This window comes from Hemiscyllium ocellatum, chromosome 4 (genome assembly GCF_020745735.1).
Source record: "Hemiscyllium ocellatum isolate sHemOce1 chromosome 4, sHemOce1.pat.X.cur, whole genome shotgun sequence".
Lineage (NCBI taxonomy): Eukaryota > Metazoa > Chordata > Chondrichthyes > Orectolobiformes > Hemiscylliidae > Hemiscyllium > Hemiscyllium ocellatum.
Genome location: NC_083404.1, coordinates 22,993,139 through 23,011,093, shown reverse-complemented (window position 1 = coordinate 23,011,093; position 17,955 = coordinate 22,993,139). Strand labels below are relative to the sequence as shown.

At 39.1% G+C, this 17,955-nt stretch overlaps 1 protein-coding gene across 1 annotated transcript in view; it reads left to right on the top strand.

Annotated features, from left to right (window-relative positions):
• Nucleotides 1-17,955, top strand: part of csmd3b (CUB and Sushi multiple domains 3b) — a 1,941,594-nt gene that overhangs the window by 1,809,726 nt on the left and 113,913 nt on the right. The window contains exons 46-47 of the mRNA XM_060823982.1: nucleotides 12,114-12,227; nucleotides 14,562-14,750. Coding sequence (XP_060679965.1) covers nucleotides 12,114-12,227; nucleotides 14,562-14,750 — 303 coding nt within the window. The remainder of the gene's footprint in view (nucleotides 1-12,113; nucleotides 12,228-14,561; nucleotides 14,751-17,955) is intronic.

Sequence of the window (17,955 nt, the reverse complement as noted above, 5' to 3'; positions counted from 1 at the left end):
GTGGTGCTGGAAAAACACAATAGGCCAGGCAGCATCCGAGGAGCAGGAGAATCGATGTTTCGGGCATAAGACCTTCTTCAGGAATTATCCTTGTACATAGGTCACTGAAATCCAGCATGTAGATTCAGCAATCAATTTAGAAGGCGAAAAGTATATTAGTCTTTATCTCAAGAGGATTTGAGCACAGGAGCAAAAACATTCTTGCTTCAATTATATAGGACACTCATGAGACTGCACCTGGAGTAATGTGCACAGTTCTGGTCTCCTTATCCAAGGAATTATATAAGTGCCATAGATGGAGTGCAGTGAAGTTCCTAACACTGATTCCTGGGATGATAGGACTGTCCTATGAAGAAGTACTGAGCAAACTGGGCATGTATTTTCTGGAGATTGGAGGAATGGGAGGCAATTTTGTATAACTTTATGAAATTCTTAGATGGCTAGTCAGAGTAGCTGCAGAGAAAATGTTTTCCCCAGATCTGCTTTCTTGAAGCAAAGGAAATTCTCAGAATAAAAGCCAAACCATTTAGGATTGAGATGAGAAGGACCCTGTTCATTCTGAGGATGATGAATCTTTGGCATTCTGTGTCCCATTAGACTGTGGAAGCCCATTTATTAAGTAAGTTCAAGATAGAGAATGATGCGAGTTACTAATGACATGAATGGGTACAATATGATGGTGGGCCGAGTAATTGGCGAGGAGCCAGTACAGGCTCAAGGGGTTGAATAACCTCATGCTGCCTGCTTTTCCTATGCTTCAATTATGAAAGGCATCAGTGAGACCACCGTACATTATTGGTATTCTTAGTTGTGGAAGGATGGCGTTGTATTAGAAGCAATTCAGACTAAAACAGATACCTGGAAAGGCCTGGTGCCTTTTGAGGAAAGGCTGGACAAGCTGACCCTGTAGCCCCTTGAATTTGAGAAGATAAGATACAATTTGATTGAAACATGTATGAATCCCAAGAGGTCTTGACAGGATGGGATGTGGAAAGAATGTTTCTTCTTGTGAGAGAGTTTAGAACTAGGGGGTTACTGGCTAAAAGTGAGGGGTCACCCACTTAAGGCAGAGATCTTTTTTCTCTCTCACAGAAGGTCATGTGTCTTTGGAAGTCACTTCCCCAAAAGGCACTGGACATAGTCTTTGGAATTTTTGATGCAGAAGTAGATAAATACTTGATGAGGCAGTGATGAAAAACTTTTGGGTTAGGCAAGAATGTGGAGTCATTAAATCAGTCAGGATTATACTCAATGGTCAAGCAGGCCTGAGCATCTGAGTGCTCAACTCTTGCTCCTAATTCATACACTTGAATGTCTGTATCATTTATTTAATTAAAGTATTTCATAACATCTCTAACCTACCTATTTGAACTTTGTGAAAGAGATGCTTTTAATATGAATTGAAGTGATTTTTCTATCACTTTAGTGAACCTTGAAGCAATTAACGTATAGGTATTCTACTACCTATCCTTTGATTTTGTTGAAATCAGCCAACAAACAATCATAACTGACTCTTGCATAAACAGGAACTTTTGAAAAAAGTGCTGGAATGCTTATCTCAACAAATATTGTTTTCAAAATAGCTCTCGATCATATGATTGTCTGGCAAGTCCAGACACTGATTGATGTCATTTTATGGAACTGCTGTGTTTGTAATAGAGAATTTAGTTTTTCAACCATTATATTCAAGTTTTATATAGGAACATATTTGGCAAACTACTATGAGATGACAAGGATAACATTTTGAAAGGATATCTTAATAACAAATATATATAAATGTGTTTGTCAATTTTGCATAATTGTGGCAAAAATCAATGAGAGGAAATGAACCAAAAAGGCCTTTTAAATTTGATCTAAGTTTTATAGATAGAATATATGCGTTTTCTTAATTCCCATGATCAGTACTTTTTTATATAGGAAATGGCATGCCTTTCCTTACACGAACTAACTCATTAGCAGCAAACATTCATGAGTTTAAAAATAGAGGTTATTTATTTTCACTCATTCCAAATTAAATGCAATGTCACGCACACTCAATCTCACTCAGACACCCAAACACCAAGATCAAATACAAATAAAGATGCTGCATTTTTATGAACTACAGTTGCGCCAGTCTCGGTGACTGATTTATAGTCCCTACTTTCTCTCATAATAGGCCTGTAGCCTTTGAATGGATCCAGTGATTTTTAAAGTTGAAGTGAGGGTCTTGTAAAGTGAAGAGTTTCCAACAAGTAATGGGGCTTCTTGTTGAATAGTATAGAGGCTTGTTCTCAGGTGAACTTTAAATTGGAATGGGTTGAACACACCGGCTACCTGATGTGTGTCAGCCTATTTCTGAGTCTGGCTTGTAGCCTAGCTGAATGGATAATTCTGATAGCTTTGCGAAAAAGATGTGAGCTGATCTTTGAAGCAGATGGAAAAATGTATTGTCTGCATGCAGCTTTTCACAAATACAAGGTATTTTCCTCAAAAAGGGATGTTGTTCATTTTGATTCCACACTTAGGATGTTTCTTAACTTTTCTGAGAGTGTGAGACAGCCAGTCTTTTTTGTTTCTGAGTAAACCATTCAAATCTGATAATACCCTTTTTTATTGGTTTTAGGCAGAGCATCCAAGACTTTATATCAGGCTGGATTGTTCTTTAGTTCCATCTTGAGATAAGGGAGTGTTTCTAACCCACAAGATAAGCAAGGTGAATTTGAATAGCCATCCCTTTCATCCTTTCTGTTTCCACAACATTTGGTTGAAATTTAAGATATAATGATAAGAGACATGATAGGAGGCTGCTGTCAATTTTTTAATGCTATATTTAAACTTTACAGCTTTCAAAAGTGCTGAGTAGTGAGACATTTCTTTCTGTTTGTAATTAACATCACAAGATAGATTGTAATGTTTCCATCCATGTTAGAAATGAAGAGGGAAAATTTTAAAAACGGAAAGTCTAACCCGATTCCAGGTTTCCTACTCTGACTGCCAATATCCAGAAAATTTACAATTGTGATTTTGCTTTTATCCTTGCCTGAAATTATAGTCACCTGACAACCCTTTTCAGGCTCAAGACCTGATTAATTCATTGCCATTCCAGTTTGGTCTCACAGCTTCCACTTCCTACCAACTTGCACTCAAAACATCAAAACCATGCTCCCATACCTTAGCTTCCACCTGAATTCCACCATTCTGGGATTTTATAGATTGCAACTAATACATCCCATTTTCCTGTATAATAATAGTATGATTGCAATTGAACAAAGTGTGCTTTCATTAACATTCAACGATGTGAATAGTGTGAAACTACACTCCATCATTTAAATGCAATTTCCAGTGTTGCATCCAAATTCCAGTACATCAGACAATACTGTATGTGAAATGCAAGAGTGACCAATAAAGATTGTGTCCAGCAGAGTCTTTGGGATCTTACCCTCACAATATCCCTTTTGCAGGGACAAAAAGCATTTTTAAAAAAAAATATGCTTGAGTTTCCCTTAATGTATGACTTTGTTTTCTTTCATACATTTGTTAGTTTTTCATTTGCAGATCCTTTCCTAATACATTGGGTAAAATCTGCCATCTCCTGTCATTTCTCAGCGATATAAACAGTGGGTCAATGGGTCAAAGCATTTCTATATCCAGAAGATCTATTTGATCTTTGTCATCAGCATATGCTGCACTCCTGTCAACAATGAGTAGCTACTCTGTATCATTTAGTGAATATTTCTGGGCTGGTCAGAGACAAGGGATTTCACTGGAGAGGTTTGAGCACTGCAAGTGTCTAAAGTGGTTTTGCTGATAGCTATTCTCTTCCAGTCACAGCCATAGCTGCAGCCATTGCTCATCCTGACAACAGTTTTTATCCATATTAATACCTCTTCAGAGGGCACCTCAAATAGAAACACTTCTGCATTCCCCTTTCAGCAGTAGCAGTGCCTACCCCATCCAGTGGGGCTACCACCCTTCCAAAGCTGCAGGCTATCTAATTGGATCAAGTCTTTTTCTTAATCAGACACTGGACCAGAGATTACTTCACAATTAGCTATCTCTGGGAAGATCCCCCAGTTAGCTACCAAAGCAGGTTTGGAACCTGTAATGTTTTCAACTTAATGCTCAAGATATGTCAGCCTAAGATCCTGTACATTGTTTCCTTATTTTTGGTTTACTGGCCTTAGTATTACAACTTACAAAACCATGATCCGGAGGTGCCATTTTTGGACTGGGATGGACAATGTCAGAAGTCACACAACACCAGGTTATAGTTCAAAAGGTTTACTTGAAATCATAAGCTTTCAGATTGCGCTATAGCCTGGTGTTGTGTCACTTCTAACCTTACAAAAAGGTGGGAATGAGAATCCTTTGGTGGTTCAGAAATGTTGCATAAAAAGAGTAAGGAACATGTGTTAATGAGGAGTCAACAAACATTGACCTTACTTATCTTGACCCTGTAAGTTGTATCTGGACATGTTACAGGAGATCTTTCTTCAACATCTCCACTATGTTGTCCAGTCCATTGTGCAGTCACTTTCAGACATTACCGAGATCAGGAATAACTCTTTAAGTTAAAGATGTCACAACTTCAAGTTTTATTGCAGCCATGTCCTTTCAATCCAGTTGATGGAATATTTGCTGCATTAACCTGTGTTGTATACACACAGCAGGGGACTGATGAACAATATGTTTGCAGCAGCCTTATATTTCACGTGGTAGGAGACATCAGCTGGATAAGAGATACAGTTTTATACTCCCTTGAGTGCAGAGTCACACCTGGTATCTGTCTAGATAGCTTGGTTCTTCATTTCAATCCAATGACCTTCAAGAAGTGTAAGAATCTATACTCAATGAATGTCCAGGTGGTGTCAACACAGGCATGTAACTGTTAATGTCAGCAGCTGTTATTCTGGATACCTATAGGATACCTTCAATAAATTACAGGCTTTGATGCCCACATTAGTTGAAAAAGAAATGACATTGGACAGATGCTTCCATGGCCTCTATGCACTGCATTACTGATCCAATTGTAAAACTCTGTAACAGCAGAAGAACAGTTCAACATCTGTTCAGTATTGCTTGGCTGTCACTAAGATCCCAGACTGAAAGCCTGGAGGATTGAATTCATAATTTCCAGAGAATACAACAATTTCAGCCTTAGCTTCCTACCACAAAATGTGTTGAAATGTGAGATGAAGTTTAACTCTTGTGTGGGTCTTGACACTTTGTTGCAGTGTTTTAAGATATACAAAGTTTAAAATCACACGACACCAGGTTATAGTGCAATAGGTTTATAATAGGACTACAACTTATTGTTGTGTGATTTTTAACTTTGTACACCTCAGTCCAACACTGGCACCTCCAAATAATGCTTAAGATGTACAGCATGAATATTTAATTAATTACAGATGTACTGAGAATGATATTTGTTTGACCTTCATCATTGGAGACATCCAGTTGATTCTAGGTCAGTTGACACGTGGTTCGAACTCGGCACAATGTTATAAAGATGGATATAGAAATAGATGATTAAGGATTGATGACTTTTTTTATTTCTGGAAACTTGGGTTCTCCAGTGGAAGACCATATGTAACTTTGAAATTTATTTCTATACTGTGTCTGCTAAGAAGGGAGAAGACTTTGGGCTGAATTTTATGGGTTTTTTGCTAAGTCCAAGTCAGGTTGAGTTTTGGTGGAAAGATTCTCACTACAAGGTCAAGTGAATGTTCTCCTGTCAAATTTTCCCAAACTCACTGCAGTATTTGAACCTTTGTGGTGAGTTTCTCATCCAATGTCCGCCCCATTTTACTATGCACCTTTTACGCCATTCACCAATGATCCTGTAATTCACCAGCATCCCTTGTGCTTACGCCATCTTTAAACAGCCATTGTGCACCTGGACAAACACTGTCAGTCTGAAGCTGCCCTGTTTGTTTCCTGACGTTTATCCTGGAAAAGACAAGTGGGGAGTCAGCACTTTGCTTTGCTGTAATATAGCTCCTGCTTGCTGCATGAGTGAGATTTCTTCCTCACCCGTGTGTCAGCCATGAAATCAGATCATGTCAACCTTGTCTGAAGTTGCCATCCAGTTTTGAGCCAACTCAGGCATTTGGAGAAAGGTGTAATGCTGTAGGAAGAAGATCAATGTCCTTTTCCACTCTGTCACTGTAAATGTCAACACCTTCTCTCTGATAGCTTACAGTCACTCTGTTTATACTACTGAATCTGTCATCGAGGTTCAATCTCTGCCAGTCTGGAAATGCATTCAACATTTTCCCCACTTACCATCATCCACACAAACCCTGACATCTCTAACTCTGAATGCCCTTTGAGCTGCCTATTTACTTGCTCAGGTTAGCCCCCATATACAACAATAGTTATAGCTGTGGCATCCATTTTCATCTCCTTTACTTCTCTCTCTCTCTGTCTTTCTCTGTCTCTGTCTCTGTTTCTTTCTTTCTCTCTCTCTCTCTCTCTCTCTCTCTCTCTCCCCCCAACCCCCTCTGTTTCTGTCTCTTTCTCTCTCCCTTTCTCATTCCAAGAGGAAACACACACAATTGGTCAGGAAGAGTCAAAATAGGTTCTGCCTGTCATTTGGCTTCTCTCCCCTTATCAGGCAAGGACCCTGATGCTAAATGGCCCAAGCGTGGTCTAGCCTGATATTATATCGGCCACTCTTGACTTAGTATGTCAGCATCCCCTGAGGTGGACAATATCTCCTTTGATTGGAAAAAAACAAACTGCTGACATTTGTGGCTAGCCCCAGTATGTAGATTGTATCTCTGGTTGAGGTTGCAAAGTCCAAAATAGCAAAGCAAGACAGCAAAAGCAAGCATCCAGGTACGCTCAGAGACACTGAACGCTATGACAACCAGCAAAAAGCTCTGAGTTTCTGCCAGGTCCCGCCTCTGAGCTGGATGCATGTTCCTTGCTGTAGCATTGTACATACAATTGCCAGTACAGTCTTAGGTATCATTGATAGGTATAAGCATTTTGTAAGTAGACATGTGCAATGAGTGTTCAAAGAGACTGACACATGTCAGATGCTCGATGCCCATTCAGCATGCTAAGTTACTGGCGCCCATGCTGTTATCTCACATGGAGCTAGCAAAATGTTGTCTTTGATTTTCATGTTGAATTTTCTGGCAAGGTTGATAAGATCACAACACATGGCAAGTTGGGCTGTTAACAAGACATTTAACAAACAATAATGTTTATCATCTGGGAACTTGTTACTGCCTCGCAAGAATCTCATCACACTGCTTGAGTAAAGATGCCATAGATGATCTCAGCATCAAGATGGGACTCAGCAAATGTATCATTTAGATAGTTACATGAATAGAGGTATGGGCCAAACGCAGGCAAGTAGGACTAGTTTAGTCTGAAAAACTTGGTCGCATGGATAGGTTAGACTGAAGGGTCTGTTACTGTGCTGTATGACTCTATGACTCTTTATTAAATGAAAGAGTCCTTATTCTGAGATTATGCCCTCTGGTCTCCTATTAGTTTCGCATAAGGGGAAGCAATGTTTCCACATCTACACCTAGGAATCTTGCATATTTCAAAAAGGTCAACTCTCAATCTCTTAAACTCCAATGAGTACAAGACTAACCAAGACAATCTCTTCTGATAACACAGTCCATCCAAACCCAGGACCAGGCTCGTGAACCTTCTCTGGACTGCCTCCAATGCCAACAGGGCTTTCTTTCAATAGAAAACCCAATACTATTCACTGTATTCCTGTTATTGTCTGACAATTTACCAACAATATTTTAGTTTCCAAACTTCCTTTTCTATCCTTTTTAGATAAATGTTTTATATAAGTATTTTTCCAATCCTCCAGGACTTTTCCAAATTCTAAGGATTCTTGGACTACTATGACCAGTCATACACTATGGCTAGAGCTATTACTCACAATATCTTCATATACATTCTATCAGATCTGGTAAACCTGTTGGTCTTTTGCTGCATTAGTCTCCCTAGCACTTTTTTTTCTTGTAATAGTTTCTTTATTTCCTCTCCTCTGCAAATGTGTTGCTGGTCAAAGCACAGCAGGTTAGGCAGCATCTCAGGAATAGAGAATTCGACGTTTCGAGCATAAGCCCTTCATCAGGAATAAGAGAGAGAGAGCCAAGCCGGCTGAGATAAAAGGTAGGGAGGAGGGACTAGGGGGAGGGGCGATGGAGGTGGGATAGGTGGAAGGAGGTCAAGGTGAGGGTGATAGGCCGGTGTGGGGTGGGGGCGGAGAGGTCAGGAAGAGGATTGCAGGTTAGGAGGGCGGTGCTGAGTTGAGGGAACCGACTGAGACAAGGTGGGGGGAGGGGAAATGAGGAAGCTGGAGAAATCTGAATTCATACCTTGTGGTTGGAGGGTTCCCAGGCGGAAGATGAGGCGCTCCTCCTCCAGCACGACGGCTGGAGGAGGAGCGCCTCATCTTCCGCCTGGGAACCCTCCAACCACAAGGTATGAATTCAGATTTCTCCAGCTTCCTCATTTCCCCTCCCCCCACCTTGTCTCAGTCGGTTCCCTCAACTCAGCACCGCCCTCCTAACCTGCAATCCTCTTCCTGACCTCTCCGCCCCCACCCCACTCCGGCCTATCACCCTCACCTTGACCTCCTTCCACCTATCCCACCTCCATCGCCCCTCCCCCTAGTCCCTCCTCCCTACCTTTTATCTCAGCCGGCTTGGCTCTCTCTCTCTTATTCCTGATGAAGGGCTTATGCTCGAAACGTCGAATTCTCTATTCCTGAGATGCTGCCTAACCTGCTGTGCTTTGACCAGCAACACATTTGCAGCTGTGATCTCCAGCATCTGCAGACCTCATTTTTTATTTCCTCTCCTCCACTTGCCCCTTGAATATTTAGTAATTTCGCAAAACTATCGATGTCTTCCAGTGAAGACTGATGTAAAGTATTTATTTAACTCCTCTGCCATTTCCTGGATCCCCATTATTGTTACCTCTTCTTCATCCTCAATGGAACTCATTTTTACTTTGCTTTCTCTCTCTTTTTTAGAATTTACAAAGTTCATACTTTCCATCCTGTTATTTCCCTCAAAGTTACTCCCTTTTGTTTATTTTTTGATCAAATTTTGTTTTTAAACTTTCCCAATCCCCTAGCTTACTACTAATCTTTGTTATATTCCATGTTTATTCTTTCAATTTGATGATATCCTTAACTTCCCAAGTTAGTGTTGGCTTGCCCCCCTCCCAGAATCCTTCTTTCTAACTGGGATATATCTTTGCTGTCAGCCATAAATATTTCCTTAAACATTTGCCATTTTTCATCAACCAACTTTTCTGAAGAATTTCTTTTCCAGTCCATTCCAGTCCACTCTGCCTGTATTCCTTTATAATTGCCTTTATTCAAGCTTAGCACAGCTGTTTCCTTGGTGATCATTTACACTGGCATTAGTTATTAAACCTACTTTATTAACATCAACAATTTCAAAATAACACCATTCCTGATTGGATGCACAACATATTGTTTGAGGAAAATGTCCCAAATACGACTTATGAATTCTTCCTTGTAGCTTCCTCTTCCAATCTGATATTACCAATCAATATAAAGATGAAAGTCAAAATTTATTCCCTGTCTCACCATATAACTGTTACGTAGCTTCTAGACTACTCCTGCCAGTATCAAGCTCCCCTTTATACTTCTTGCCTCCACAATATGGATTCGTCATCTTGTAATCCAAGATAATTTACTGCAATCATATTTATTCCAATCTGTACTAGATATGCTACCCCACCACTTTTTCCTTCCTGCCAGTGCTTTTGAAAAGTCAAATATTCCTGAATATTTAGTTTCTAGCTTTGATCTCCTTGTACCATGTTTTGAAATGCTACAAGATTATGGGCGGCACGATGGCACAGTGGTTAGCACTGCTGCCTCATAGTGCCAGAGACCCGGGTTTAATTCCCGACTCAGGTGACTGACTGTGTGGAGTTTGCACATTCTCCCAGTGTCTGCGTGAGTTTCCTCTGGGTGCTCCAGTTTCCTCCCACAGTCCCAAGATGTGCCGGTCAGGTGGATTGGCCATGTTAAATTGCCTATAGTGTTAGGTAAAGGGGCAAATGTAGGGAAGTAGGTGGGTTGTGCTTCGGCGGGTCGGTGTGTACTTGTTGGGCCGAAGGGCCTGTTTCCACACTGTAATCTAATCTAATCTCTACCCATTAACCTGTATTTGTGGTATTCATTCATTGATTTTGTTTTTAATACTATGGGCATTCAACTGAAGATCAAATGTTTTCTCTGTGTACACCTTTTTTTGTTCTCTTTCATTAAACTGAACTACTTCTATCCTTGTTCTTCCTATTTGTGCATCGAATTATTAATTGCCAATTATTGTCCCTGCTGTCCACTGCATCTTTGTGATCCGTGACATCCTGAACTCTAATTGGCTTAGTAGTGTTGGCATGAACAATTCAGGGTCAAATTTAGTTTAACGAGATGGTAACAATCCAATTACTGTATGGTTTCCTTAAAATTAATGGCAAGCTTTATGACATAACTTCCCATTGTCTCCTAACTCATTTTTTGACATCACTTCATAAAATTATCTCTTTTTGAACAGCGTATCCACCTTAGCTTGATACGTATTAGTATCTAGTGAGGTCATTTAGTGAGCCACATGGTCTGCTGCTGGGAGGAGAAAGGTGCTCTTGGCCCAGTGTGGTAGTCTCCTGGTGCCGCAGTCTTGTTTCACATGGAGGACTTCTCCGACTTCGGCATTGGGTATTCCAGCAGGCTGGCAGGCAGTCACATCCAGGAGTGGCAGTCTTGGCTTGATGTGGCGGTATTTTTGGGTGAATGCTTCTGACCTAGTATCCAGCGTCCCAGCTGCATCTTCAGGGTATTCCATCATTCCTAAATCAACTTTCCCCAGGAGCTACTAACTGAACTGTTATGAACTTTGTCTTAATTTTTTTTATTATGTATGACTTCTGTCATCGATGTAGGTCCCATGGTGGGGTGATTTATAAAACTGTTCACTTTATTTTTAGTGTAAAAGTACACATGATAATACATTTCTATTCTGTTCTGTTTTATTCTATTCAATTGTGTTATGTATCTGTTTGTATAATACAGAAGCACTTCTCTGTGAAGGTAGAGTCTCTTCTCAGTGTTTTTAAACCACCCAAATGTCCCAGTTAATACAACTAAGCATTCTGAAAAATCAGTATCAATGTCCTTTCTTTTCTAAAATTATGTGTAATTCTACAAAAAAGTGTTAATACCTAGAATATTAAAGTTCAAAGTAACTGTACATTTGACATACATAGGTCTGTTACATAGTTTAAGTTAAAAACAAAATATTTTAAGACTTAGCTATAAGTATGTAAGGCTTGTCTGAAAACGCCTTTTACCTCAACTAGTTTTAACAATTTCTCCAGTTTCCTCATTTCCCCTCCCCCCACCTTGTCTCAGTCGGTTCCCTCAACTCAGCACCGCCCTCCTAACCTGCAATCCTCTTCCTGACCTCTCCGCCCCCACCCCACTCCGGCCTATCACCCTCACCTTGACCTCCTTCCACCTATCCCACCTCCATCGCCCCTCCCCCCAGTCCCTCCTCCCTACCCTTTATCTTAGCCTGCTTGGCTCTCTCTCTCTCTTATTCCTGATGAAGGGCTTATGCTCGAAACGTCGAATTCTCTATTCCTGAGATGCTGCCTGGCCTGCTGTGCTTTGACCAGCAACACATTTGCAGCTAGTGTTAACAGTAGCCAGCACCATGAAAACCTCCATAAAACCATAACCACATGACCTTATTTTTGATCTGGGTCACATCGCCTTCTTCCTTCCAGAAAATGTTTTCAACAAAAAAAAACACTCCAACAGAATATAATTTAATTTTTTAGTTGCTTACTCAAAAAATACTGCTAAGAAAACAACTCAGTTCTACAGAATTACTTAACTTTGCTTCATGAATTGGATTCAGGTATCCCCAGTCTTGATTTATTTGACGTCTATGTGATTATGGCAAATAATATAAGAAATTTTTATTTCACTTGATTAGAAATATTTAAATTCAAGCCATTTGGATAATTCAAAATAAATTAAGAAGAGATTTTAATCACAATTTTACAGGGAAAATTCTATCTAATATATTGTTCTCATTGCCTTACAGGAGACCTCATAAGGTTCCATTGTTTACCAGGATTCACTCTGATTGGTAAGGAAATTCTTACTTGTCGGCTCGGTGAACGTTTACAAATGGATGCTGCCCCTCCATCTTGTGAAGGTTGGTACTTCTTATTAATGCAATCACTGTCTTTCTTGTTAATACAATCCTAATTGTTTACATAGATTACTGGCTTCCATCCAATCAAGTTTCTGAGAAGTGTTTATTCTGCTGCAAAAAAATAAAAATGGAGGTTAAAAATACTCAGGGTTTTATCTCCATGGCATGCAATCTCAAATGCTGACTTCACCTAATTTGAATAATTGGTTTGCTCAGAATGGGATGTCATTGATCTACCAATAAAACTGCCGGCAGCACGCAATCTGCAGAAGGGCCAGTCTGTTGTACTCCTAGGACAAAAAAGAAATTGCTTGAGGGATGTTGAAAAGTTATAGCAGTATTATTATGAACATAGTGGTACTGTCGATATTCTCAGTAATATCTGGGGAATTTTCTTGCCTCAGCAGTGCTCATTACAGTTTGTAAAACGTGAAATTCCCATAGACAGCCAAGAATTAATTACTTGGTGGGGCAGAGGAACGTAAGTGAAAGGGATGCTGAGAACTCTTCGTCTGGAAAATGGCTGGACTTAAAGAAAGGTGTCCATATCTAGAGAGCATAGGTGAGAAGGGAAAGATTTAAAAGTGACCTAAGGAGCAACTTTTTCATGCAGAGTGTGTTGCATGTCTGGAATGAGCTGCCAGAGTAAGCGGTGGAGGCTGATATAATTACGACATTTAAAAGGCACCTGAATGGGTACATGACTATGAAGAGTTGAGAGGGATATAGGCCAAATGCTGTCAATTTTTTTCCTATGTGATCAAATGAAAAAAAACTCCTTACATTTATGTGCACTATTTTTCTTGATTTTATAGAATTGCAACATTCAGCATCAGCAGAAATGTTTTCTCTGAGCTCAGAGCTTCTTTTAAATTATGAGAAGTAAGCATTTGTGATGCAATGTGCCTGAGAAAATCAAGAAGTAGAGTATTCTGATTAGCCATTATTCATGTTGGGTGCAGTCAACATGTTTTTTTTCTCACATCACTTTCAATGTACTCATACTCCTGTCCTGATGAATAGACCTGAAATCTGTGATGCTTTTTGTCAAACTAATAAATTTCCCCAACACCACTTTTTCCCCAATCCCATCTTTTTAATAGTGGATTACAAACTGTGCATAAAAATTTAATTAGCATAATTTAGAAGTTTGGGAAGTAATTGTCAGAAAAGTAGTTAAAAATTCATAATTCAATGGCAGGATGCAAATTATACATCGTACACCGCCGCAAAACAAATAATTCTTCTAAGTCTTTTATTCAATGTCCTTCAGAACATCACAACTATTTTGCGGATAGGATAATCAATAGAAACATAGCATTTCCTGCTATTAATCAATGGCATAGAGTTTATAAGTTCAATAGTCAACAGAGTTACAATTGTTTGTACTCACATGAAATAATAGTCTTATAATTCATTGCTATCCATTTAGCTATCTCCAAAACACTATTGATTTTCCGTCTGTAAGAATTTTGATTGTGTACTTACTGGAAAGAAAAATAACATTTCATAACAATATCATTTGTCTGGTTTGAGACAATCTTAGCAATCAGCAATTGTTTCTCTCTTCTCGTCTTTGATTTCACAAACCTGATAGTGAAGGGGCCAGAGGCTGCACTAATGTTTGCACTGATGAGAATGTTGAAGCATTCTGTAGATAGAACTTTGATTACTGATATTAACTTAGCTTCACTGACTGACTAGATGCTACAAGTATTTCGCTGGTTAAATTTGTTATGTTAGAACTCTTCATCAAATTTCAGACTGTGGAAAGAAGGAAACCAGAGAGTGCCACAGGATATATAGGTCCCAGGAAGCAAAAGGGCCAAATTTTAATATTTCTAACTTAATACGTCTAATAACCTGCTGAACATCTTTGCATAAAACTTCAGTGTCAGGATGAAATATGAGAGTATTTTAGATACAGTGAGGATTCTTGAGTGGAAAGCTTTAAGCAAGTATCAACTATAAAACCCATTTTGCATGCATGAACGATCGAAGAAAAATAAATCCAATTGTATGTGCTCTTCTCCATCACTGCCATGAATGCTTCAATAAAGATTTAACTGAAGACCTAAATAACGAAGTAATGCCTGAAATTGTAAACTTTATCACAACAGGGTAATGAAGCACTGCTTTTCACTCCATGCAGGCCATAAAAAAGAAGTGCCTTAGCAGGAAAACCTTAAATCATTATAAATATATTGGATTTTATTATATTGAAAAGTCTAGGCACATCCAATAGCCCAGGTTCTTATTTGGCTTATTCAGAATACTAAATATCCTGATAAGTTATCCAGTGTAATCATTGTTTTGTTTCATTTTTACCTTCAGTTCTGTGTCCAGTCAATGAGGTGCGAACTGATTCGACGGGTGTCATATTGAGCCCTGGTTACCCAGACAGCTACCCCAACTTCCAGACCTGTGCTTGGAGCATTATTGTGGAAAAGGGTTACAACATCAGCTTATTCTTTGAATTCTTCCAGACGGAGAAAGAGTTTGACGAGTTGGAGGTTTTTGATGGTAACTTCGAAACTGTTATAAATAGTATCCAACATTTCTTTACCTGAACACACATCCAAAGCATCGTTCTCTGCATTGATGTAATATTTTGGTCATAAAATAGTACGCAAAGCTATCAAGAACTAGATATTCCACACTAAATTGTTTCTCATCCATTGCCACTTTAGATTGCTCTTCTAGCAAATTCTGTACCATGTAACAGAAGTCAGGGGTGGCTCAGTGGTTAGCACTGATACCTCACAACGCCAAGGGCCCAGGTTCGTGCCCAGCCTTGGGTGACTGTCTGTGTGGAGTTTGCACATTCTCCCTGTGTCTGCTTGGGTTTCCTCTGGGTGTACTGTTTTCCTCCCACAGTCCTAAGACGTGCTGGTAAGGTGAACTGGCCATTCTAAATTGCCCATGATGTTAGGTGCTTTAGTCTTTCTCTTCAGGGTTTAGGGTTTTTCTTCAAAGGGTCAGTGTGGAGTTGTTGGGCCGAAGGGCCTGTTTCCACACTGTAGGTAATCTAATCTACCAATTTAGTTTTGCACCACCTTCAAAAAAGCTTTACTTTATAATTAACGCCGTATATACTGAAAATTGTTAGTATGTTGGCAATAGCTATGGAAAAAGGAAGTATTCGGCTAATATTTCAGATCAGTGGCATTCCAATCGGAGCCCCATTATAATATAATATTTTTCAAATAAGCAGACTTACCACATTCCAATTAGTTAATGTCAAATTCTATCTGAATTATACTTTCTTTCATTGCCTGAAAATGCGCAGAAATTTAATGCAATATTTTTCACAGCCAAGTCAAGCAAATAATCTAATCAGAAATTGCAAGTAGTTAGTGTCTCAGTAGTTTGTTTTCAGGATAGCTGGAATTAGAGAATATGACACATGCATTTGAAAAGTTCTCCTTATGGTCCAAAATTCTTTGAACTTCATAAAATATTCGGAGAAAGTAAGTGCAGATTGTTTGTCCTGTTCCACATCTCCATTTGGATAAGCTGTTTGTTGCAATTTTTTAATGTTTGAATTTTCAAATTTAAAATCCAATTAGGACAATTGAGAGATCAAAGAGGAAAAAGCAAGAAGAATTTCACTGGCTTACAATTGCAGGATGAAACTTAATTTTTCCCTTCCTGCAGTTTACCCAACATTAATAAAGTCACCTAAAATCGTACATCATTATGTACAGATGGATAGTAGCCTGAAGCAAAATTTAAGAGCAGTAAAATCTAACTTGCACCCCTGACTATCTTGAGCACCCCATTGCCAACCTCCCACAATACGATCTGCTGATATAACCCAAGAAAATCTTTCGGGATCAGTGGAAGAAGTTCTTTGCATCCAAGTTTGCTGCTGACTGTGACTGGAGGCTAGTCTTTTCTTACCAATGCTCTGAGATTGCATTAATGTCTGCCGGAGTCAATTTGTTTTTGTATAACAAATAGTGCATTGGCCTCATTCAGTCAGAGGCACTTTTATGTAATCAGCTTTTGGCCTATCTTAGACTTCAAAAATAGTAACTCTTCCAGAGTCCTGTGAAAATCCCAAGCAAGAAACTTTTAGGCTGACCTGGGAGGACAGATGAAGACTCATTTTCATTGAAAAAAAGAACACCCCGATAATGCAAAGCTCTCAGTACTGTACGGAAGTATCAGCAGAGATTTATATGGTCATATCCTTTGTTATGGATTGTTCCTCAATTCCGCCAGTGCAATAAAGTTGATGGATCAACATGTTAACATTCTTAGGAAATTATTTCATGGATAATTTCTGGACTTTATCTCTTATTTCATTTTACATTGCCAAATATTTCATAAAACTTAGGTGGCAAGGCACTAGAATCTATGCTAATGTATCTATATTGTTACATAATCTATTTGACTCATGGAACTTAACACAAATTCCTGCTGCAACAGGCATCAGATAAAATATAACTCATAGAGTCATACAGCACAGAAACAGACTCTTCAGTCTAACCCATCCATGCCAATCATAATCCAAAACTAAGCTAGTCCCACCTACCTGCACTTGGACCATATCCTGTCAAATATGACTTCTTCATTTACTTATCTAAATGTCTTTTAAATCCATCACTTCCTTGGAATTTCATTCCACACATGAACCACTCTCTGTGTAAAAAAAATGCCCCCATATCTTTTTTAAATCTTCCTCCTTTTACCTTAAAAATACTCTTCCTCGTCTTGAAACCCCCACCCAATGAAAAAGACACCTGCCATTCCTTGATCTATACCCCTGATGATTTTATAAATCTCAAAAAGGTCATCTGTCAACTTTCTATGCTCCAGTGAAAAACGTTACAGCCAATCCAGCCTCTCCTATCTCAAATCCACCATCCCCAGTGGTGTCCTGGTAAATCTCTTCTGAAACCTTTCCAGTTTAAAAATACCCTTTTGTAACAGAAAGACCAGAACTGGATACAATATTCCAGAAAAAGGCCTCACCAACAACCTCCACAAACATAGCATAATGTCCCAGTTCCTGTACTCAAAGATCTGAGTAATGTAAACAAGCATGCTAAACACCTTCTCAACCACCTTATCTATATGTGATGTAAACTTCAAAGAATTATGTCCCTGGACCTCTTGGCCTCTCTGTTCTACAACATTGCCAAGGTTCTATTTTTAATGATAGATATTTTTGTTTGTTTTACCAAAATGCATTAGCTCTCATTTATCCAAATTAAACTCCATTTGTCACTCTTGAGCCTATTGACTCAACTGATTAAAATCTCTTTGTAAGCTTAGATCACCTTTCTCACTGCCTTCCATATTCTCATTTAAATCATTTATATAAATATCAAACAAAAGTGGACCCAACACTTTTCATCATCTGAAGAAAACTTACTCTGAACTAAACTTTAATTTTGAAAAAAGCAATCCTATGTTAATGTTCAATTAAAATCTTCAATAATACCTAATTGAACGTAAAGTACTTTAAGATGTCCTGTGCTCATGAAAGATGCTATATAGATGCAAGTATTTATTTTCTTGTTACTACAACAAAAAGGTCTCAACTATTTTATCTGATTTTAGAGGCGGCGCTGTCACTCAGTGGTTAGCACTGCTGCCTCACAGCGCCAGGGACCCGGGTTTAATTTCACCTCGGGCGACTGTCTGTATGGAGTTTGCACATTCTTCCCGTGTCTGCATGGCTTCCTCCGGGTTCTCTGGTTTCCTCCCGCAATCCAAA